The 23,172-nt window shown below is 40.9% G+C and overlaps 1 protein-coding gene across 2 annotated transcripts; it reads left to right on the top strand.

Annotated features, from left to right (window-relative positions):
• The first annotated feature begins 1,596 nt into the window (after nucleotides 1–1,596).
• On the top strand, nucleotides 1,597–16,919 carry scarb2a (scavenger receptor class B, member 2a). Of its 2 annotated transcripts, XM_079161054.1 has the most exons (13): nucleotides 1,597–2,105; nucleotides 6,325–6,482; nucleotides 6,649–6,796; nucleotides 7,136–7,330; nucleotides 8,041–8,132; nucleotides 8,929–9,048; nucleotides 9,450–9,628; nucleotides 10,857–10,975; nucleotides 11,337–11,410; nucleotides 11,545–11,596; nucleotides 11,691–11,843; nucleotides 12,833–12,880; nucleotides 13,200–16,919. In XM_079161054.1, exons 1-13 carry the CDS (start codon nucleotides 1,983–1,985, stop codon nucleotides 13,329–13,331), a joined length of 1,593 nt encoding a protein of 530 aa, XP_079017180.1. In that variant the 5' UTR covers nucleotides 1,597–1,982; the 3' UTR covers nucleotides 13,332–16,919. The 2 variants fall into 2 exon arrangements, with proteins under 2 accessions (XP_079017180.1, XP_079017181.1); XM_079161055.1 differs by lacking the exon at nucleotides 12,833–12,880.
• Nucleotides 16,920–23,172: the final 6,253 nt, after the last annotated feature.

Below are 23,172 nucleotides of genomic sequence, written 5' to 3'. Positions count from 1 at the left end.
TCTTACCGTGACATTGTGCAGGTTAAACGAAGCCTACTGATGCAGGTGCTGCAGAGCTACTCAGCACTGTCAAACTGCTTTGGTAATTCTACTGTATTTTAAATGTGAATGACATGACATCCCCTTTTTCCACCTGAGCCCTGCCTACTACAAACCGGTGAGAAGAGTGCGAATAAAACACAAAATATAGAAAATCTATCTTGTAAAATAACCAAAATATTGTGTTTATAGGGCTGTTATCACTCAGAAGAAGGAGCTGACTGAGAAATTAGGTTTTCAGGGCCTTTAATGAAATGTGGGCTGTCCAGCTGTAATATCAAGGCCAAAAATAAACAAATATTGACTTGGGTATGGAAGATACTCAATATTAAAAGCCATTTTTTCCAAAAAAGAAACTTAATACCAATCAATTCCAGTCGCTGCAACATCCTGTTTGTAGAATTGCACGAGTGAAACATGCAAATGTGAGTGGAAGTCCTCTGAAATGTCGTTTCTTTTTTGGCTTGAAACATATTCTACTATATTTTACTCTCTAAGTGTTTTAGTGTTTGTCTGTTAACACCTCGTCTCTCGGTTAAATTCAGTTTTGTCAACAACATGGTTTACAGTTAAAGTGTCTTGCTGCTCTGCAGTGACGTGTTTCCCTCCATGAAGCAGACTTCAGATGCTCTTATGTACATGTTTGTCAATCTTTAGTGGTGATGATGACCGTAATGCAGGCCATTTATCATCCACATTTGTTTCTGTTCTTACTCCTCAGCATCATGGGCGGTTAAAGCGGGCTCCGCGGCAGCATCTGAACATCCTTTCTCTGTCGGCGGAGAGCATCACGCCGTCGGTTTCCCCTTTATTGGAGCCCCGCCTCGAAATCAGTCGATCAAATTCAGCATCGCACTCGCCAGTCTCTGACCAATCAGCGCGCAGAGGGGATGGTCTCTCCGGTGGTCCGTGCGGCCAGTAGCCAATGAGAGCTCGAGCAGCTCGAACAAAGGGCTCACGTCAACGATCGTTGGTCGCTTGAATGGAACATTATTCATGGTCATGCTGAGCTTATTTAAAGAGACGCGATGAGGTGAGCTCGCGGAGCCGTTATAAAAGGTAACGGACCTCCAAAATCTTTACTTTTTTTTTTCTGAGTGCGGTGAGTGTTGCACGATGGGATAATCATAGTTTATCATAGTTTTACATGTAAAGTGTGATTCTCAATCATTCCCCCCCTCCACACGTGCATCAAAACACTCACTAAAAGTTGCTTGTTGAAATACTACCATGTCTAATCTTGAGCGCGCTGCTGATGATTCACTCATAATCCTCTTGCGTGCTCATACCTGCCAGTAATTTACAACACGATCACGCCTTTACATGATCAGTGCAACAAAGGCGCCTTAAAGTTACTTAAAGCCAAATAACTTGAGCTGGAGGGCACCAAAAACGTGGAAGATTAATTCCGCTTTTTTTTGGTTGTTTTAGTCGTTTCATCGTGTGTGTTTTAGGAAAGCAGCATCAATATCTGTTTTACACACACCCATCGCCCATGCAGCCTCCCAAAGCGACGCGTTTTCGCCTGACCGGGTTCATTAATGCGTAGAGAGGAAGGGGAGGAGGTGGACGGCTCTTCTTCTACGATGCGCTGAGCGCTGCTGTTTCACTTCACCACCGCCTCCGAGCAGCTCACTCCTCCCTCTTCCTTTAGGGTTTAGGCGTTATCTCTAAATTTCGATGAAAAGTGCCAACATTTTCGATTATCCTTTTGTACCCGCAGCCTCACCGAGAAGACCACTCCACCGGGCGGCGAAGAGAGAAGTTTAAAACCTGCCCAGCTGCTGCTCGGGAGAGACGCCGGATCCGAGGTCTCACGATCCTACCACACCGCTATCTTTTAGTTTAATTTTTGTAATTTTTTGGGGGAGGTTATCATCGACTTCAGTGAAGTTTCTTTTTAAAAAATCTTTCCTAAGAGGACCGCTCATCCCCCCGGCATCATGACTCGGAGATCCTGTGCCATTTACGCCACCGGGATCGTGTGCGCTCACCTCCTGATTGTGGGGATCGCCCTGGTCGTGGCTCAAGTCTTCCAAACAATGATCCACAGCCGGTTAAAAAAGGTGAGTTGTAGTCTCTCTCTCTCTCTGTCTTATTTTATTATTTAAAAAGGTAACGGTTTTCAATGCTTTCTCATCCTTTCACACTTCTTCCATCTGTCACACTTCAGGGGTTTACATGTTGAAGCATGTCATTCTGCAGTGGTCAATCATGCGCATTCAGCGTCCCACAGTATAGGCTACATACAGGGTCACAAGATCTATCCGGTGTATACATTGTCTTCATTTTTTTACTGTTTACATGAGAAGTAATTCGTGTTTTTGCTGCATTCTGCAGCTCCAGCTCAGCACCATGAACCCAGAGCCTTCCCCCTTTCATGAATCCGCATGATCCGAGTCTGTGCAGAGTGCAAGTCCCACTGCCTTATTGTGCAGCTTCTGGGGTTTTGTTCAAGATTGCATTAAGGCATGATGATTAATCGGCATTACACGTTACATGCAGACCTTTAAAACAGCTTTTGCTTTAGATAGAAATCCCCTTGAACTCCCACATGGGAATGACTCAGAGGTGAGTTTATCGTGACCTTACCCCAATTTTACGGTGTTTATTTTATTTGTATCTCCTCTCACATTCTTACCCGGATCTTCACCGTTTATATGATCTGACAAGACCTCACGGGATTCAATTAGCCTTTTTATGAATGGAAGGGAGTCTGTAGAAATGAGAAATAAATGCACGATATGCTCTTTCTGCTGGCTGACACAGTCGCGTTTTAGTGAACCTGCCCAGTGCTGTGCGCATGACCTGGTGACACGGTTCTGTTGATAGCGGCGTGATATACTGACTTCATGGTGGTCCACTAATCGGACCAGGGTTACCGGTGGTAGTAGTAGTAGTAGTAGTAGTAGTAGAAATCTCAGCCAGCGGGGACACTGTGGGTAGGGGGGGGGCGGTCTGAAGGAATGGGGGAAGGGAGTCTTGGTTAGTCCCTGGCTGATCTGTAAAAGTTTGACATGGTGTGTAGAGGAGGATGAGAGGCAGACAGCCAGCCTTCTGACAGACAAACCTGCATTAATTTGACTGACATGTCCTTTGCATTTCTTAACTGAGACGGTGAAATGATTGAGAATTAAGTGTGTTGCTTTCAAATCTGTATGTAACAGAAATCCCCCACAACCCCGCTGATTTAGTTCCATTACTGGTCTATTTTTGATACTTCTCAAATCAGTCGGAGTGAGTTCAGCCCATTTCCAGTCTTGAGACAAATTCTGTTGGGTCAGTGAACCACCACACAGGATTCATTGACATTCATATTGATATTTTGGAGTAAAGTTGTTACACCGCCGTTATTTTTTTTACTTGAGTGGGCTTAAACATGTACGTAGAAGTGTGGTGTGACTGGTGGACTTGTGCAGTAGCATGTCTACATATCTGGGGACTGGTGCCTTAGTTCAGGGGTGGTGGGGTGGGGTTTATGGCAGCTGACACTCTATCCAACCCTGCAGACCCACTGCTGCTCTCTTCCCTTTTAGACTACCTCACATTCCTCTTACTGACATGAAGCACTGTGCTTTATGCCCGGTGTTACTCCGTAATCTGTCCGTTGAAATGCCTTCGCTTCGTCTTTCGGTCACCCCCCCTCCCCTCCCGCTTAAGAAGAAAAAAGCTCTTCAGAAAAGCTTGACTCACTATTTGTCCGGGACTCTCAAACGGCACCACCAGACACGGTTTCCCCCTCCTGTAATTACATTTCGGTCGGGGCCTCATTTGTGTCTCATTCTGAATCATGGCAGCGACCCAGGGGGCCCAAATTAAAGGAAGTTAGTCAAAGTTCATCAACGGGGGACATAATTCTGATGCGGCTGGCGATTACATGAAATGACAGCGTTGCTAATCCTCTTTAGCCACACAGTCTTTCCCATTGAATTAGTCTGGCCGGGACATACTGAACTGACTCCAAAAATCTACCTAATCTGATGTCTGAATGTGGCTCTCTGTAGTAATGATGTCGCCGAGTTGTTTGGTACAAGCTGCCTCCAGGACACGGTCTCTGTGTGTCTGAGCTGTGTGCGGAGGGAGGCAACGTGAAATTCATGCGAGGAATTTGACAGACTCCGTGGCCTCGGGGGAATGATTTCTGCCTGAGAGCCACCTTGTTGTCCCTTGTTGTTGTTCCAGCCGCGGCCTATCCCGAGTTGTTCTGCTCAGACAGGCAAACTATACAAGAGAAACACCCACTCATGCCCCTCCCCTCAGCCCTATTTGGGAGTGGAGACTTTTCAAGGTAGTATGACCGATTAAAGAGTTCAAGAACAAGGTTACTTATGAGAAGGATTTCACGTTTTGAATGTTTTGTTTTTCCTTTCTACCCTTTTTTTTTTTTTTTTGTTCCCGTGCTGTTCAGAGCCGGATCTTGTCGCACCACACGTACGTAGGCTGTGCCTGAAGTCGTTTGGCTGAGAGCCGGTTCACTTTGTTTAGTTTGAGTCCCTCATCCAGCCTTTCCACTGGCGAATGCATAACACCGTATTTTGTTTGCACCGACAAACCCTTCCACTTTGTCCCTCACTTGTTTGTAATAGATCAAGGTTTTTTTTTCTCGTTTTTTTTCTGAGATAAATGATGTTCAGATAACCGTAATGAAGGCCTTCTGAAAGACCTTTGTTCAAGGTGGGCAAACACAGGGCGTCATGCAGGCTGCAGTCACACGTAATGCTGCAGGGGAAAAGCTAGACCCGATTCAAAAGCGAAAGTTTGCACTTTGTTTCTGAAAGGGAGCACATTATGCAAATTGTGCTGCTTTAGCAGATTGTTTTATTGTTTCATACAAGTCCTGTAGGCTGCCCGTGATGGTCATGTGCTTCTGTTGCATTACCTGGTTTCACTTCAGCTCTTAATTAAGACACAGAAGACATAATCCTGAAGACTCAGGAGAATCCATTCTGCTTAAATACCTCAAGTTCCGTATTTTGGAGGGAATGACACGGCAACGTAAACCTAACTGATGATTTCCTGGGTTAAATCTGGGATTGTGCAATCTGTAATTCTTGGTTGCTAAGAATAAAAAAAATAGATGCTATGACGACTACAGGCTCATAAAAGTGCTGAACATGGCACACCCTTCTACAGCTGCAACTTATGTAATTCATTCAAACAGCAAATCCTCTTCAAAATGAGGATCCCCCCCCCCCCCCCCCCCCCCCAGACTATCAAAGTAGATATTGTGGTTGAACCCTTCTGAGATCTAAATTGAGTAGTTTTGTAAAGCAGCAAAGGGGAGATGATGCAACAAATCCCCTGCAAACAATTCTATAGAGCGAAAACAAGTTTGAAGTTCGGAAGTTGAAACCCAAACAGGAAGTGTCGGCCACACCTTAAACTATATTTTCTCAACAGCAACCGTTTGCAGAAGACAATGTATAGCCTCCCTCAAGAGCGCCTCGCTGGTCTCCGGACAGAGAAGGTTTTCAGGAACTCACCGTGAAAAAGACACGAGAGGAAGTGGGTCACTTATCCTTTCCCATGTTTAAAAATACACCTCAAGAAAAGAATAGAAATAGCTTGCTCATTCCCCTCTGTAACAAACACCTTCAGTCAACATACTGGAAGCTGTCGTTGCACTGAAAGTGGGCTGTTTTACTCTACAGCTGAATGATGCAGTCCACGGTTTCTGTTGCTCTTGTTCAGACAGGTTACTTACGACTGTCTAAAACTTTCAAGCTTGTTTTTTTTTTCTCCACATGATCGCAGCCAAAACATCTGTGAGACCACTCGGAGTGACGACATCTCCTACTTTTTGTGGTTGCTTCGGCCTCCCCCGACATCCAGCGTGTTAGTTTGATGGTGAACGCTGCAGAGAAGCCGTGTTTTTGTTATTGCAACATGTTGCTGCTGTTGTGTCGGATGACTTGCAGCCCACAGTCCCAGACTCTTACCTAGGCTCGCTGAGGTCAGGATCTGAATGCAGTATTTGCTCAAATTTTCTGCCTATCCAGACTTTTTTTTTGTTGTTGCAGCTAGCAGGGGCTTTTCTCTGCTTCCCTCTGGGTTTTTTTGGTGTTTTTGACCCGACATCGGCTCCTTGCAGAAAAGTGCCATGTGTGCTCTCAGTTGGCTCTCATTCAGAACAGTGAAGAGCTTTGAAAGTGCCCAAATGCGCTGAAAACCTTGTTCAACCAAAGTGTACAATTTGAGTACCAATGCTCGCCAAAGTCATTATCCCAACACTTTCTTTGCTGTTTCTCAATCTGAATGTGTCTTTCTCTATTTCTTTGTCGATAGGAAATTACTTTGACAGAGAAGAGCCAAATGTTTGAAGGATGGAAGAATCCACCTCCACCTGTTTATATGGAGTATTACTTCTTCAATGTGACCAATCCAGAGGTGTTCTTGGCAGGCGGGAAGGCAGCTCTTAAACAGATCGGACCTTATACTTACAGGTAGGTTTGATACGAAGATCTGTCGCCGTAAATGTGTGTAATATATAGTGATGGAAACTCACTCCCCACCCATGTTCCCCTGAAGTCCTGTTTAATGAAGGATATCTTGCATCTGTTTCATCTGCAAAACAAAAGACATCTGGACTAACTGACTTTTCCACACCAGGGAGTACAGGCCGCGGGAGAACATAACTTTCCTGGAAAACGGCACCAAGCTTTACGCCCTGAACCCCAAAACCTTTGTGTTTGTGCCGGAGAAGTCAGCCGGTAACCCCGAGGTCGACATCGTCAGGACTGTGAACATCCCCTTCGTGGTAAGACGCTGTGTCTGGACAGGATAATGTGTGTTATTATGACACACAGCAGCCAGTAATCATGTCTCTTAGATTTGAGTTGAAGTCATTTGATTGGCATGTCTGTATTTTGTTTTCACACGTTATTCCGTAACACACTCCAAGCCATTGTCCTCTTAGTTTTATTGTGACATTTTGATGTGTTGAACATACAAACGTAAGTCATATTAGGCAAAGACGAACACACCTAGTGAACTCAAATGCAGCATTGACTGTGAGATTTTCCACAAGAACGAAATTAAGTGTTGCTAACAACCCGAGCCAATCTTTCCGTTTTCTGACTTGTTTTTTCGTCCTTAGGCGATCATGAGCGAGCTGAACTCGTACTCCTTCTTCCTGCGAACTTTGGTTTCCATGTACGTAAACAGCCTGGGAGTCGAGGTGTTCATGTCCCGCACCGTCCACGAGGTTCTGTGGGGCTTCAAAGACCCTCTTCTCACAAAGGTCCACTCATTGAAGCCCGAAGTGGACGAATATTTTGGGCTGATGTGGAAGGTACGTTTTACTCACTTTTGATCAATATATTTTTAGAGGCACGCTTGATGTTATTTTAGTTCAAAAATCTTAAGACGGCGTGTTGCATGCTGGTTGTTAGTGGTTACTAAAACAACAGACGAGTCTGTGGCCACGTCACGGAAGAGAAGTGAGATTGGCCACATGCTGATGGAAGATGCTTGTACTTCCTGTTAGTCTGCAGATCCTCGTACTCCGTGACAGCAGCAGCCTTGTGATCCTGAGCACAGCATTTATTTATTTTACACAGAGCTATAGGTCGATTTTATGGATCGCTTGAGCAGCGGAAAATGAACTATTTTTGATTTTTTTTTTTTTTCAAGCAAAGATTCACAGCTTCTCAAATGTGAGAGTTAGATGCTTTTATTTTTCATTTATGATATAAAACTGAATATTTCTGGGGTTTGGACTGTAAAACAAGCAATTTAAAGACCTCAAACAGTAGGAAGTAGAAAATTGGATTTTTTTCAGTATGTGATTAATCAATTATTGTAGACAATAATTGGCTAAAATATGTTTTGTTTATGTGTGCTTCCATTGGTTACTAATGCCTTACTGTGTCTAGTCATAGTACACTAAGGGGCATGCTAAGGGTAGCGAATACAAGCAGTATTTCTTTCTCAATTCCCAACGTTTCCGACTCTCTGCTGTATCGTGAGCACTTTCTCTGACCCTCGTCTTGTTTTCTGCAGAAAAACGGCACCCATGAAGGAGAGTTTGTGTTCCACACTGGCGAGGAGAACTACATGGATTATGGCAAGATCGACACATGGAACGGCATGAGGTAAATACTCATGTCAGGCAGATTTATTTTGTTTTCCTGTTTCCTGCTTTCCTCAATGTTAGGAAACGCTCCCTCTTGTTGGCGCATGGCTTCCACATCCTCCCACTCATGATATTCACATTCACACACAGTAGTTAAACAACGTCAAAGTCTATAGGAGAAAGCCGTTGTCGTCCCCCTGGCTTTAGGTAGAACAGTATTACAAAATGAATGTTTGGATATCCGAAAGTGACTTCGTACTTCGAATGTGGTCAGGATGTGTAGGTAGATTACAGTAGTGGAAGAAGTATTCAGATCCTATAAAACAGTGTTACTGTAATATTGCAAGTAAGAAAAGTAAAAGTACTCACTCTGCAGAAAAGGGGCCTATGTGAATGATAATATTCTAAAGAATCCAAATAAGAATCTGAGATGTCTTGAGATGATTACTTTGGTGTGAAAGAAGAGAAAACAGAAGCTCTGCTCCACTTTTTTTTGGAAAGTATTGGATACATTTACACCCCTTTCAGCCTCAAGCAGTAAGAGAAATCACTCTTTGTAACTGCAGAGTAATGAATCAGCAAGTATTTTATGGGGCCCCAACTTGCTGACACTATTTTCTTGGTTAAATCTTGAATGATGCAGTGCATTTTATAATCTAATCATGTAAAATGGGTGTAGTAAAGTAACAAGTACACTTCCTCTGAATTGTGGGTTGATTTAGAAGTATAAAATGCACGTAGGCAAGTACAGTACTTGGGTGTAGCTGCAAGTAAATACATTTACTAATGTCACCAGTTTTCTTCTCAATCAATAGGGAGATGTCATGGTGGTCTTCAAATCAGAGCAACATGATCAACGGTACGGACGGCGCGGTCTTCCACCCTCTGATAAACAGGAACGAGCTGCTGTACATCTTCGCTGCGGATCTCTGCAGGTATGCACATGCTGCTTATAGATTTGTTTACAGTCAAAGCATCTCGGCCAGGGCGAGGACCACAACGCCCAGGAAATTACAGCAACTGAGTCATACACAATATGCTTACTATCCCACTGATAAGGACCTGAGTTGTGCTTATTACGACCTCTGATAAGGCTGTCAATGAACTCAAAACACACGTGGGAAAGTCGAGAGTGTGTCGACATACTTGGGAGGCTTTAAGGAATGGTTGTACAGGAAGTGGTCCCTCTTGTATACGACACATTTACTTTTAAAGAACCATAACTGCTGTTTCCTTTTTCCTGATTGCTCTTAATTTAGACAACACTTAGTGCGTAGCTCTTACTTTATGATCACCTAAAGAAGTCACTGAGCTGTTTTTTCTTTTTCTTTCTTAGGTCTATCCATCTAGCGTATGTGAAAGATGTGGAGGTGAAAGGCATCCAGGCGTACCGCTTCGCCCCCCCTAATGACGTACTCATGAACCCCGAAGAAAACCCCACGAACGCGGGCTTCTGTGTGCCGGCTGGAGACTGTCTCGGCACCGGGGTGCTTAAAGTCAGCGTTTGTCGAGAAGGTAAGGGACTGCCCCATTTCTCCCCCTCAGTAGCCAGATAGTCTGACCCACTTACCCAGTCCCCCCGTCCCTCCCCCCGTCCCTCCACCCCTCCTTTTTCTACCCCCCCCCCCCCCCCAAAAAAAATGTCCTTTCAGTCCGCAGCCCCGTCCCCTGCCTGGTATCTGACATTCCCACTGTTTGAACCAGATTTTCAATCAGTACACGGTTCAATGATTAACTGTGCTGTCTGTGTGTGGAGGCCATTGAAGTATTTTATGGTGGTCATTGAGTGGAGTGCGTTTACTCTGATAAGGCTTGACACATGGCGACGGACAGAGTATTATCACTACAGATATGCTACTGTCACCTCACGCTGTTTGTATAATTAACAGGCTGTTTATTTTTTTTTGGTAATTTTGTTCCTAGATAGATAGATAGATAGATAGATAGATAGATATATAGTGGGAGAAAACACTTAATTATATGTATTGATGCATGTGCTAAAACCTGATAGGCTGCCTGCATCAGCTTCTCTGGTTCATACGAGGCAAAGGCGTCTGATTGGGAGGATTTTTGTGATGCTTCTATGAGAGCCAATCACAACCAAGCCCTGTTGTCATGTCATGTGCAAAGTGATGTCATTCTGAAACTGCCCTTGTGGTTAAAGAATCAGCTCATCTCTGTGTCTTTTCTATATGATCTATCATCCACGTGTACATATGTGGAACAGTTTATTTTAAATCCCTGCTTTTATTTTTGTGTAAAACATCCGCTGTAACGGTTTAGTACAAAATAAAAAAATTAAAACGTTGCTTTTTGGTGACATTATTGTCGGTTTTAGCAAGCTGAATCCAGTATAGTTTCAACGTGTTTTAGGCCACAAAATAATAACTAAATCAAGTTTTCAGCATATCGTTAGGGTTAGGCATTTAGACCTTTTTGTATTTGGGAATGTAACTTTAAAGAAAGAACAATTGAGCAGTTTAATGAATAAATAAAATGTAAAAAATCCAAATATATAAAAGGCAAAAACAATGTTTAGTGCTGCAGCGTCACTCCTGTTTTTATTGTCAACTCATCATTATTTAGGGTAACACACAGGCTCTGACTATCTGCTGCACCTTTACAAAATATGATCTTTTATCTTATCTCTCGTTTCTCTAATCTAATCAGCCCTTGTTGTTTAGAGTCATCTCAGGATTCGAACACTAATTAACTCGTGTTTGTCTCACTTGTTTCCTTCAAGGTGCTCCCATCGTGGTGTCTTTCCCCCACTTTTATCAAGCCGACCCAAAGTACATCAACGCCGTCGAAGGGCTCAGCCCCAACAAGGAGGACCACGAGACCTACCTCGACCTGCAACCGGTATGACGACTAATGTTTAACTTCCCAACAGGTTGGAGCCATGCGGACGAGTCTGTGTTGAACCTTGCGCATTTGGTTAATGACCACCTTTTATGTAAATTACAAAAGTTGTTTTGAATCCTCGTGATAGCTCTGCACGTGTATCCGGTTTGGTTCATATACAGATAACATGAATCAGTTGTTGATCGATTTAACAATTAGAAAGCCAAATGATGTGTATTACGGGTATCTGCTTGACATTTGATTCGTACATAGAAATCAGTACAGTTATAACAGTAAAAACAACAAAATAAACTGAGGATTCCAGGAAGTTAAAGGTTCCTGGGCTGTTCTGAGACGTCTTTCTATCGCTTTATTTCAGACCACAGGGGTTCCCATTCGTGCCTGCAAGAGAGCTCAGCTCAATATCATCCTGAAAAGAGTCCAAGGCTTCCCGTAAGTTAAACTTTGTCAAACTCTGACCCATTTAGCTGTTGCCACACTCGTGTCCTCATTTCAGCCACATGTTGAGCCAGATGTTCTCCCTGACCTCCCTGTGTCTCTCTCTCTCTTTCTTTCTGCTCTTACAGCAAAACCAAATTCATCAACGAGACCATTTTCCCCATCATGTTCGTCAATGAGGTGAGGATTTCATTCAGTTCAATCTGTGAACGAAACCTGTTCTCATAAACCCGTAAGTGGATCACAAATCAATAATCATCTCTCTCGAATCTAGACGGCGACTGTTGACGATGAGTCCGCATCCCAGATGAGGACGATGCTCCTAATCGTGACTCTTGTGTCAAACTTCCCTTTGCTCATCGTGGGCATGGGCGTCATCTTGCTGCTGGTGCTCGTCGTCTTGTTCTGCCGAAACCGCCAGAAGAAGGTAGGAACTTTGCCCCCGTTTGTTGCCGTGTGCTGAACTGTAGTATTAATCCAAACAGTTACCCTGGTGGGTGCTAGCCACTGACATTAGCTCACACTGTAAATGAGTCTGATAATAGATAGTGGGGAAATATGTCGCAGTAAATGCTGCCGTTTTTTGAGTGGGATTTTGCATGGTTAAGAAGTTTCCTCACTGAGCTGCTGCAGGTTTAACTCCAAGCGTTGTGCATGTTAACTAACCCGCATGCATGTATTCGGCTAAGCAAAAGCCAGCATGGATCCCGTTGCTTATTTTCTTCCTTGCTGATGATTTTTGGCATCTTTGTGTTCAGGATCTCAGTTCCCTGCTGGTCATTGTAGCTATGAGCTAGCTTAGCACTATTCAGTAGCAATTGAATTAGAATAGCCCTGAGAATGATGTGCAGCACATGCTCACCTCTCTTATCTCTCGTAGTTTAGGACTGTTGATTTGAACCCTGACCGTCACTGTCCTCGGATTACTGTAGTTAAGGTCATTCACTGTCCAAAGAGTCGCCTGCAATATGGGAATAGTTTTATCAGTTGTTTTAAGTGTTAATATTTTGGATAATATTCACTTTTGAGTTTGATGAGAAGATTGATACCACTCTCATGCTGGTATGTTAAATATTCGCCAGGAGACGGTTAGCTAAGTGTAGATTAAAATAGTAGATTAAAATATATATATATATTTGAACAGAGCCAGGCTAGCTGTTTCCAGTGTTTAAAGTAGCTTAATATTTATCATGCAGACATGAGCGGTATCAATCTCCTCATCTAAATCTCGTTAAGAAATGAAGTATTTCCAAAAATGTCAAGACTATTTCTTTAGCATGCATTGCCATTTTACAACGTTAGCTTAGCATTGAGAGGATGTTAAAAACATGCATAATTGCAATGTGAAGTGTTGTATTAACAATGTTCTAATTTTAATTTTCTGTAACCCCCCCTTTTTTCTTTTTCTGTTTTTAGAATGAAGTAAAACGTATTGATTTTACTGAAGCTTTTCATTCTTTTACTGTAAGTCTTAATTTTTGCCTTGTTTGCTATTCTCCTTTTTTAATTTGTTGTACATCATCTCTGATTATTATCATTTTTAATTAACTTTATGGGACATGACATTCCTTTTTAAGTTCTCGCCTCAGTGTAATTGCTTTATTTTTGAAGTAAATGTTTTGTGGTGGTGGTTGTTGTGAATATTTAGATAAACGTGGTTTACTGTGAACATTTCACTCAAAACATTTATTCACATTTGAATGTCAGAGTTGAGTATTGAAGAATATTTGGGCGTCTTGCCACTTCGGAGGTTTGCACTAACACCGGTTCTTCTCCTGTTCAGACGGTGAAAGACGACACGGCCTACACTCAGGTCAGCGACAAACCCGACGAGCCGTCAGAAACGCCAGCAAACCAGCCAACGAGGAACGGCTCCTACATTGCCATGTCTCCAGTGGAGGCCCAGAAGTGTTGATTGAGGATCCCCTCCCCAAGTGTAGAGCTCAGGAAGGGGGCTGAGGGAGCAGCACAGGGGTGTTACATTACCATGGATGGGGGTTTGCATTCACAGCGGGCTAATTTTTACTTATAGGGGGAAAGGGGTGGGACACAAACCCCAGTAGATGTTTAGTCAACAAAGACATTGCGCCTCTCACTGAGCCCTCTTATGACTGTGTCTTCCTCTACTCTACCTGCTGAGCATGGCCCTCACTGCCTGCCGTACTGCAAAACTCTCATTCCTCTTTTCCATCCTGGTCGGCCTTAAGGGACTCTGGGCGGGGTCGGCCAGGACAAGCCTTTTTTCCATAATTCTTCTGAGGGAACACGTAGCGTAGGTGTCGCTGTCGCACACGGATGCATGATCCGCCGAGCAGGCTCTGCCGACTGATACTGCTCAAGGAGCGTTTTAGTATTCACCTCGACAACAGTGGGTGTTGTTACCGACGTATTCCGGCTCCTTTCCTCTGCATCAGTGGAGAAAATTCAAGCCAACAGATTTAAAAAAAAGCCTCCTTAAACCGAATCCTTAGGACACAATTCTGAGCTCCTTTGCTCAGAGGATAACATGGTTTTGCTAATATAATCAGAACTTGGCATATCCTTTTTGTAACAAAAAAAGAAAAAGGCAGAGGAAAAAACACTGAGCCAAACTATTTATAGCATTAATGCCTTTTTTTTTTCTTCCTAAGGTGAATAATGCACACACACACAGAACACTTCCAGTATCTGTTAGTGAACGTGTGTGTGCACCTTTATCTAACACTTCGTGTCCTGTTTTGATGGAAAATGGGAAACTATTTGTCTTGATGCAGGCACAGTGTAGTGACCCTCTCAATCTCTCCAGAACACTAGCTAAAACAATATTCCGCAGCATTTCCAAGTTCATGAAGGTGAAATTACTAGGGGTTGCCACCAGTAGCTTGATAAAGTTGCACCTTTTTTTTTTTTTGGCTTCATCACATTCAAAAAAAGCACCCACAGAACTTACAAGGGAGACTTGAACCTGCTTTCTGCCTTATAATGGTTCAGCGTGTTCTTTATGTTCATACATTGTTCAAATAAGCTGGAAATCTCTTCTGTCATTATTGTACATATGTAAAAGGGGAAATGTTGAGATACCTCTGACCAAATCCAGCAAGCAGTCCTTCTAGGTGTGCTGAAAGACACTAACTTTGCTCCGGTGTCGACCGCTCCTGCACGTCTACACTGTTACTTATTAGAGAAAGCACAATTTGGATTGCTAAAACCAGTCCTCACACAAGACTACCAGGTTTTTTTTGTCCTACTTTGATATATATTTACAGCTGATTTGTCAAAAACACTGTCAAAGTGCCGTGAATATAAACAAGAAAAAAGTGGAAACATTGGGCGTTTTGAGGGAGCCGCTGTGCAGTCATTCAGTTTGCCAAGGAGCTGTAGACATTCAGGCAAAACGCAGCACACAGCACTTGAATCACTGTTTGTCTTATGTTTCATGTCTTCTCATTTTTCTGTCCGCCACACTCGTCTCGTTACGTCAAACCCTGTGGTAGTCGCTAATGGGAAGTGAATTTAAGGCCATAATACTGTCATCGTGGAAAATTCCCTGCACTTTGCCTGGAAATTGTGCCCTGTGTATTTTTGTTTTTGTTTTTTTTTGTCCCGTTCATTTCGATGCAGGTGGTCCATATGTTCAATACATTTCAATGGTTTGTTAGTATTGGTTATGAAGGATGTTGATGTAGATGAACACACATCCATGCCTCTGTTACTTGCTTTTCAGCAGATGGAGTGTCTTCTTTTGATATACTTTTGTATTTTGTTATTGCTGCTAAAAGAAAATACCATAACCTATGGACTTGTATTTGTACATACGTGTACATATATGCTCATATTCTCTTTCAGGTTGATCCGCAGAGGCTTTTTCTTTAAGGCTTTCTGTGTTGCCAACCCCTTTTGACACCTGAGCACAAGATACAAAGCCCAAAGCTTGCTGCCATTTAATGGAATTAGCAGTTACAGTTATTACTAGCAACACTTTTGTAAATGTATCTCACTTAACACACTCATTCCTCTTATTAGCAGATCGTGACCATATCACATGTATTGTTGGAGTTCATTATAGGAGTAGTAAACTTAACAGTTCGCTGGTGGTGCCCAAAAAGCGAGCCGCTTCGTCTAAGATCGGTGTCAGAAGTCTGATTCCGGGATTAATAACACTGGTGGAGCGGTTGAAAGTATTCCTTTAAGGTTAAATCAATTCACTAAAGGCCTTTTTTAATTCCATCTACAGGCAAGCAACCGCCGCCTTGTGCAAACTCACAGTCCATTGTTATCCACCTTTTAAAAACTTGAACCGTAGAGACCTTAATCCCGAGAGTCGCGTGTGTTTGCGGCTCTTCACAGCGTCTGTTCAAACACACATCTGAGCCATCCACTGTCTGACTTCTACACCGACCTTTGAGTCCAATCCTTCGAGCCCATTGGCTCGTCCCTGCTTGACCAAAGATAACCTAATAGATCTGCCCCAGCACCGTGTTTACTCTCCTCTGTGATAACGGTTGTACCACAAAACCACCGCTCACCTAGTTATTTCTTTTTTTCCTTTTTTATCGTGCCACCTCTTATGTGAAGTATTTGCAGCACTGTTGTGTGAGCATTAACATGTGTCTATGTGCCTTCTGGCAAGAAAAAAGAAGAAATTTCACAAGTTGGATTGATGGGTATTGCTTTTTGTTTTGTCAACCAGTAAAAGAGCAAACAAAACGAATCTGTGCTCTTTGTGAGCAGATCTCAGTATTATGTAAGACGAAGCAATACAGAGTTGTGTAAAATGTAAGGGGCCACACATTATTTATGTATCTTTTTTTTTTTTTCCATCAATTTGTGATTTGATAGTTGTGTAGAAGTATTTCCTTTTTCTGTAGCTTGATTTAGTTCTTTTTTTATTTTATTTTTGTGGTTCTAATAAGTATTTCATTATTGATCATTTCATTTTTTTTCCACACTGAAAATACATAAAGGTGTAAAAAGATGGACCAGTATGTGACACTTGGAGCTGTCAAGAGACCTGTAAAAATGTCTGTAAGAGTGTTCATGAATCTTTTAAGATTTGAGTGTTTGAGAACTCGTGTGTGTAAATTTGTATTTGTGGAGCCGATGCACCATTTCTGTCAAACTGGAGTGATTTTTACTGGAAGGCTGATTATCTTGAAGACTGAGTAAAGTAATGAGTTGATGCTGTGTAATCTTATCTAGATGAATGAAGCCCTCCGTCAGGGATGAGCACTAGTGCCATACCATCCTTTTATTATTATTTTCCTTAATTTGCTCTTTGGTGTAACAACCGCATCTGCCCATTTCAATGTTCTGAAGTCACTAACAGACGTTTCCTGTTGAGATATACTAATTTGTTTTGCTGCTGAAAATGACAATCCTTGTCATGTAAGGTGCAAAATGAATAATGAGTAATATCCATTCTTAGTTTTGATAATTTACACTGCACAGATGTTTCTACAGTGCTTTTGTAAACATTTATAGTGTATTTGCAAAAAAATAAAGTTGCAGTCAAGTGCAAAATTCACACCGTTGTTTGTCTTTTGATTAATATGGGAAATATGAATGAAGTTTGTGGTACTATAACTGTTCATCTGGAGGAGTCTGATGAATGTAGGTGTAAATTATAAGCAACTAAATGAATTATTGTGGAGCTTAATCTCTACTGAATACGTTTTGTTGAATAGCATTGACCTTTGAAAACCATTTAAATTATGGTTATGAATTTGTCACTTTGAAAGTTAAAGATTACTTTTAGTCATATGGTTAAAAAGAAAGTAATACAAGTTAATTTTTACAGCTTCACAAATCCAGATTAAATAAATCAAAGTGCAAAATTCAAAAACCTAATCCTACAAATAACGTGAAACAAGAAAAGGAAGTTCAGATGTGCAACCCCAACATGAATTTACACCCTGGAAAAAAAACTGGACCGGAAAATTAAAAATAAAATTCAACCCACATAAGTTCAGATGATTTTCAAAGTATAATATTTCAAAGCTACAAATCCAATGTTTCTTTAAGGAATATTTAGATATTTGAGGAAAGATTAAGACCACTCTCTTGTTTGTCTGATCAAAATGAAGCTATAGCTTTTTAGCTTAGCTTAGCTTAGCGTAGCATAAACGAATGAAACAATCCTAGAAATAGTCCGTCACATAACCTGCCATGAAACCACAACGTGACAAATTTACACTTCAGTTTTTGTACAGATTAAACAAACTATGATTTTTTTAAATTAGTGAGCATTAGAGAAGCCAGGCTAGCTGTTTCCTCTTGTTCCCAGTCTTTATGCTAAGCTAAACCAACCAGCTGCTCTCGATAGCTACACCACTGGACAAACATGACAGTGGTGACTAACTCTGACGGTAAACAAATGAGCATATCTTCCCAAAATGTGGATCCACTGCTTTAAAATTCAATGTTATGTATTCACAAGTGGTTAGATGTCACATTTAGTTATTCAATTGCATATAAAATCCAGACTTTCATGTAATTTCCTTCCTTCCATAAATAACAAGTCACTGTGACTTGTATTTTCTGCATGTTTTTTCTTTTTTTTAAGTCTAATTAAATGCAATCTTGACATGTTTTTGTGGAAGAAATTCCCTCTATAAACATTCAGGCCAAAGTTGTTTGATACAGTTTATTTCTTTTTCCCTTGAATAACTGGACAAGCACACAGAGATTAGAGAGCAAGGACTTTTTCTAGACTCACTTTTATGCATAAACATCCAACACATTCAGGTGAAAACCCTTCTCTTATGTCCTGTAACGAGATATCTTTGTGACTCTTCCCACTCTTTTCAAGCCCTTCACTGGTTTGACTCGAGCTCAGGCAGGTTTTTAGGGAGAAGCAAAAGGTCACACGTTTGTGTCATGCAGCTCAAGCTGCAACAGATAAACACTGTTAATTGTGTAGCTGCAGCTGTATTCAAACTTGTGGCCTCGGGGGAAGTTACGTTCTCCTCGTTTGAACTCTTTTGAGAACTCGCATCATTTGCTGCCCTTGATATTATCGTTTCAGGGTCTGCGGGCATCACATGCACTCTCTCCTTCAGTCTTTCCATTAGGTGAACAGTATTTACTGCTTTTATGACCGGATCGACCTTCTGTGGAGTTGACCCTCTTGCTGGCTGACGCTTCACTGCGACTCTTCTCTGCTGATTGAAGTGAAGTGCTTTCTTTTACCCTCTGGAGTCTCGGTTCATTTTTGTCTTTAGCATCTGTCCTCATCCCACATGAATAGTATCTTTTATTTGCAGATTAAACTCAGCTATGAGTCTGACTCAGCATTTTGTCAACTTTACACATTGTTAAGCTGCTAAAACCCAAAAGACGATAAAAAATGATATAGGGGCCCATTGAACATTTCAGAGATATGTGAAAAGAGCAGGTCGAGGTCGAAATAAATATTGTTCCACTTTTTATACGCATTGCAGAAAAATGTAAGAAATCCCAATAACACAGTCTATTTATATGTAAAGTTATTTTATTTTATCCCAACTTGTTTTTGTGCAAACAACAACAAACCTGTGGAGCACTTTAATGTTACTTAAAAGTGCAGTTAGGCCTTCAGCGGAGGCCTAATCCATCACAGCGAGTGCTTTTAGACGCTACAGTTGATTGAGAATCTTTTCGTTCAAATGTCTCCATTAAGGCAACGCTCCAGCAGCTTTACAACTATAAGACCACCTGCTGACAGTCCACAATAGATCCCCCCCCCCTCCTCAAACACGCTGGAATAAGAGGTCTAACTGCCTCCTTCATTGTCTCACTTGTCACCAACATGTGAGTCTCTTTGTTGGTGGTGGTGGTGGTGGTAGCTAGATGTGAAAAGCAGTAGAAGGAAGGAAAGTCCTGTTTAATGAAGTTTAAGAATGTCTCTCTTGTTTGCTTGTTACTAGCTTGTAACTAGAGCTCGGAGACAGTTAGCTTAGCTTAACATACTGGCCAAGGGGAGAAACAGCTAGCAAGGCTGGGCCTAGGCCAAGCTGAGAACAAAATCTCAGCCTAACAGCACATTTAAAGCTCACCAATCAACGCTTCATGTATCTTTTGTTTAATTTGTACAAAATGGGAAAGCTACAACTTTCACATTTTACAGTGAGGGTTATGAGTGGGACATCTTGAGCTATGCTAACACTAGTTTGGTCAAAATTAAGTTTTTTTTTGCACTTAAACAAAGATATATAAGATAAACAAGATATAATGGGTTCAAGGATCAAGATAACGTGTTAGTGAGCGAGCTTTAGAGGTAAGGTTAACTGGACTTTGTTACTTTTGGACGGTAACAGGGTCCCTGTTTCCAGCTTTAAGCGGAACTAGATAAGCTAGCCGGCTGCCGGCTGTAACATTTTCATTTATTTACTGTAACTTACAAATGAACGGTATCAATCTTCTCATGTAAGTTAGCTAATTCTTGGCAAGGAAGTGAATACATCTAATAACAAAAGTGTCGACCTATTGCTTTCATAAACAATCATGCATATGTGCTGACAGTCTCCACAAATCTGCAGGACACAAGTCTGAGCCCAGATGACCTGCTGAGCCAGGAGCTGCCTGAAGTAGGACAAACCCTCCTCTCCAGGTAGCTAAGCATCGATGGTGTGTGCGAATGGTATTTAATCTAACAACGTTTAAATTGCAGGCAGCTCCGGGCATGTTTTAATATCCACCCACTTGAAAGATTATCATTTGAAAGGAAAACTACTGTCCCGACCGCAGAGGCTTACAGGGAGATAATGCTGTTAAAACCCAAAGTATTTCTATTAAATGTAGCTGCAGCTGAAATCCGTGATGCATTTGGTGCCTTCAGGAATCTCAGATAACCCTGTTTGCTCTTTTGTATTCATTTATAACAAGTAATACTCTTAGCCAGTTTTTGTGGATAGTTGTTCTGTTTTAAATTACAGTGTGTACTTCTTCTATCAGCCAGTATCAGTTCAGATAAACTGGGCTCCTGGTTAACAAGTTGTACTAAATGGTCTGCTGCGCCCCCTGCTGGTGTTCCCGAAAACTACTTTGACTGTCCAGGGAGGATAATATTAATAGTTTGATGTGAGCTGAGATATTCGAATCCAAAAAGAATCGCCTGAAAATGTGCAGGAGGCTGTTTATGATAATATCAGGTGTTTAAAATGTACTTCAATATGCTAAAGCTTTTGTGTCTTTCAGTTTGTGGCCTTCATTTCGAGGGACATTAATTTAAATGTTGCTCAACTATCACTTTTAAGAAAATATATATTCTCTCAGTTTTTATCTTTTAATCTGTAATATTTTTCATGTTTCTTATTGTAGAGCTGGTTGATTATTTGATAAAAAACAATCTCTACATCAAATGACATCCCGAGAGTATATTATTGTGTGATTTAAAAAAATATATGTTTTATTTGTAAACTTTAATTATTTAGGGTTTGGTAAAATAAATAATTGATGAATAAATAGGTGATAAGTGTATGCAGGTATAGCCTTAACAAAACCATGTGTGTCCATAGGGAGCAACACATTAAAAGCACATGAATGCCTGTAGCTAACAACAAATCATTTTTAATGTTCAGATCACTACGTTATATTAGTTATTTTAAATTATAGATATTTCCAGAAAACGTCCAAAGAAACCTTACCTACTGACAATGTATACTTAAAAAAGTTAAATCACTAAGTTACATTTTCTCTAATATACCATTTTAGATCAGTTATGTCTCTTTACATTGTAATTCATAAACATCTCCTCAAACACAGACACACACAAATGAATGCTACAAATTTGACTGAGATTTATTTACAGTAAGAGTTTTACATGGTCAGCATTCCAAAAAAACCAAACACATACAATAACATTTACAACAAAACTTTACACATATGCACACTGACTTCCTCATCCCTTTTTTGGTTGAGTTATAATAATATTAAACAATATAGGAACTTTGTCTAACAATGGATACGGAAACCAAACATATTTACCAAACTAAAACATCATGTCTCCATATCTTGAAGAAATAGTTCAACATTTTGGTTATTATTTGCATTCTTGACTATAGATAAAAAGATTGATACCAGGTTGAATATAATGCTACATCCTGGCTCTGTCCAAAGTGAAAATAAATCTGTCACCACCACCTGTAAAAGTGTTTTTTGTACAGATTAAACACAGTAAAACAAAATGTCAATCAGTGAGCTGTAGAGGTGCCAGTTGTCGGATTTAGTTTCCTTCAGCAGGAGGCAGGCTAGCTGTTTCCCCCAGTTTCCAGTCATTCTGCTAAGCTAACCGTCTCGAGTGACATATTGAACAGACAGGCATAACTCTCGGCAAGAAAGCGAAGAAACATATTTCTCACAATATGGGATTGATTTTTTTAATTTGGAGGTAGACATGCATCCTAAAAGTCAAATAAATAAAAGCATGAGTTCTCAGTTCTGGACAAGGTGAGGGTCGAATCCCACGAGAGGAGGAGGGACCCCAGTAAATCGTTGGCAGTTGGCACTGATACAGAACATCATCAGTGCAGACTTAACTTCATCTCTAGAAGTTAAAACACTTCTACTGCTAAGGCACCAGCAACATTTAAGTTGTATTTAATAAATGTAAATAAAGAGCTGCACAATTATTGCCTATTTTATTGTATAATTTAATTTATTTGAGAGGAGTGCACATCACACGTAGATGCAAGGCTGCTGTAGATTAGCATTAATGTAAAGTGCAACACCTGCACACTGAAATAATTAGTAGATTAATCAATTAGTGAATCCATAGAAAGTTAGTTATTTTTTGTAGGAGGAATGGTACATTCACTGCTTCCTGTTATCAAAATGGGAGGATTTGAGCGTTATTTCACTCTTGTTTTATACAATGACTATTGTTGCGTTTTGGATTGTTGGTTTAACAAAACACGTCATTTGAAGAGGCATCTGAGAAACAGCCTTTTGTTGGCATTTTCACAATTTTCTTTGACAATTATTCGAATAATTATATAGAAAATTAATTTCCAACTATTTTGTTATTAGTTAATTAATAAGTTGATTGTAGATTAATTGTTTGAGTCACTTTTCAAGTAAAAAATCCAAACATTCACTTGTTTAAGTTTGTCAAAGGTGAACATTTGCTCTTTTATTGTTGTCTTTACATTCTAGTAAATTGAATATTTTTAGGTTTTGGTTTTCTGGTCGGACAAAGCAAGACATTTCATGACATCACCTTTGGATCTAGAAATTGCCTGATGTCACTTTGACTAAACGATAAATTGATTTATTTATAAAAATAATTGGCAGATTAATTGATTATGAAATGACCAACTTCAGCAATTAACCAACTGGCTTTTGGATATCGTTGCAGTATTACTTGAATGTGTATTATGTCTCTCCCTCTTTTTCTCTGTAATGAACCTATTAATATAAAAGGGTTTTGATGTAATAAAAATCGATTGATCAACACTAATAATAACAATGTAGCCTAAATATAATGCTTTCTTGTAACAGTTTTAACGACTAACTTAATAACAGAGACAAAATGGAGTCATTGGATGAAACTTCATCAAAATGTAAAACGAACATTTGCTTTCAAATACCCTGAACTCTATCCTCTCTCTAATCCCATGTGATCTACACGGCTGTTGCTCAGCAGCATCCTACGTCTCAAAGTGCGTCATTGAAGCAGCTTGCATGGCTTCATCTCCCCTCCCTCCTCTCCCTCCCCCCCCTCCCCTCCCCTCCCCTCTGCTGCCTGGCGAGGAGTCTGCCCTGAGGTCACTCTCTGTTTTTCAGTCTCTCCGTCTCTCTGC

The sequence above is a fragment of the Pholis gunnellus genome, assembly GCF_910591455.1.
Source record: "Pholis gunnellus genome assembly, chromosome: 6".
Classification (NCBI taxonomy): Eukaryota; Metazoa; Chordata; class Actinopteri; order Perciformes; family Pholidae; genus Pholis; species Pholis gunnellus.
The sequence above is the reverse complement of the archived record's forward strand: the minus strand, read 5'-3'. Positions and strand labels throughout refer to the sequence as shown.

Excerpts from the sequence above, each read along its gene's own strand:
- scarb2a (XM_079161054.1), top strand. The coding sequence starts at position 1,983 with ATGACTCGGAGATCCTGTGCCATTTACGCCACCGGGATCGTGTGCGCT. Across the intron at positions 6,483-6,648 it reads ATCGGACCTTATACTTACAG|GGAGTACAGGCCGCGGGAGA; the intron begins GTAGGTTTGATA and ends TTTCCACACCAG. Across the intron at positions 11,411-11,544 it reads AAAAGAGTCCAAGGCTTCCC|CAAAACCAAATTCATCAACG; the intron begins GTAAGTTAAACT and ends CTGCTCTTACAG.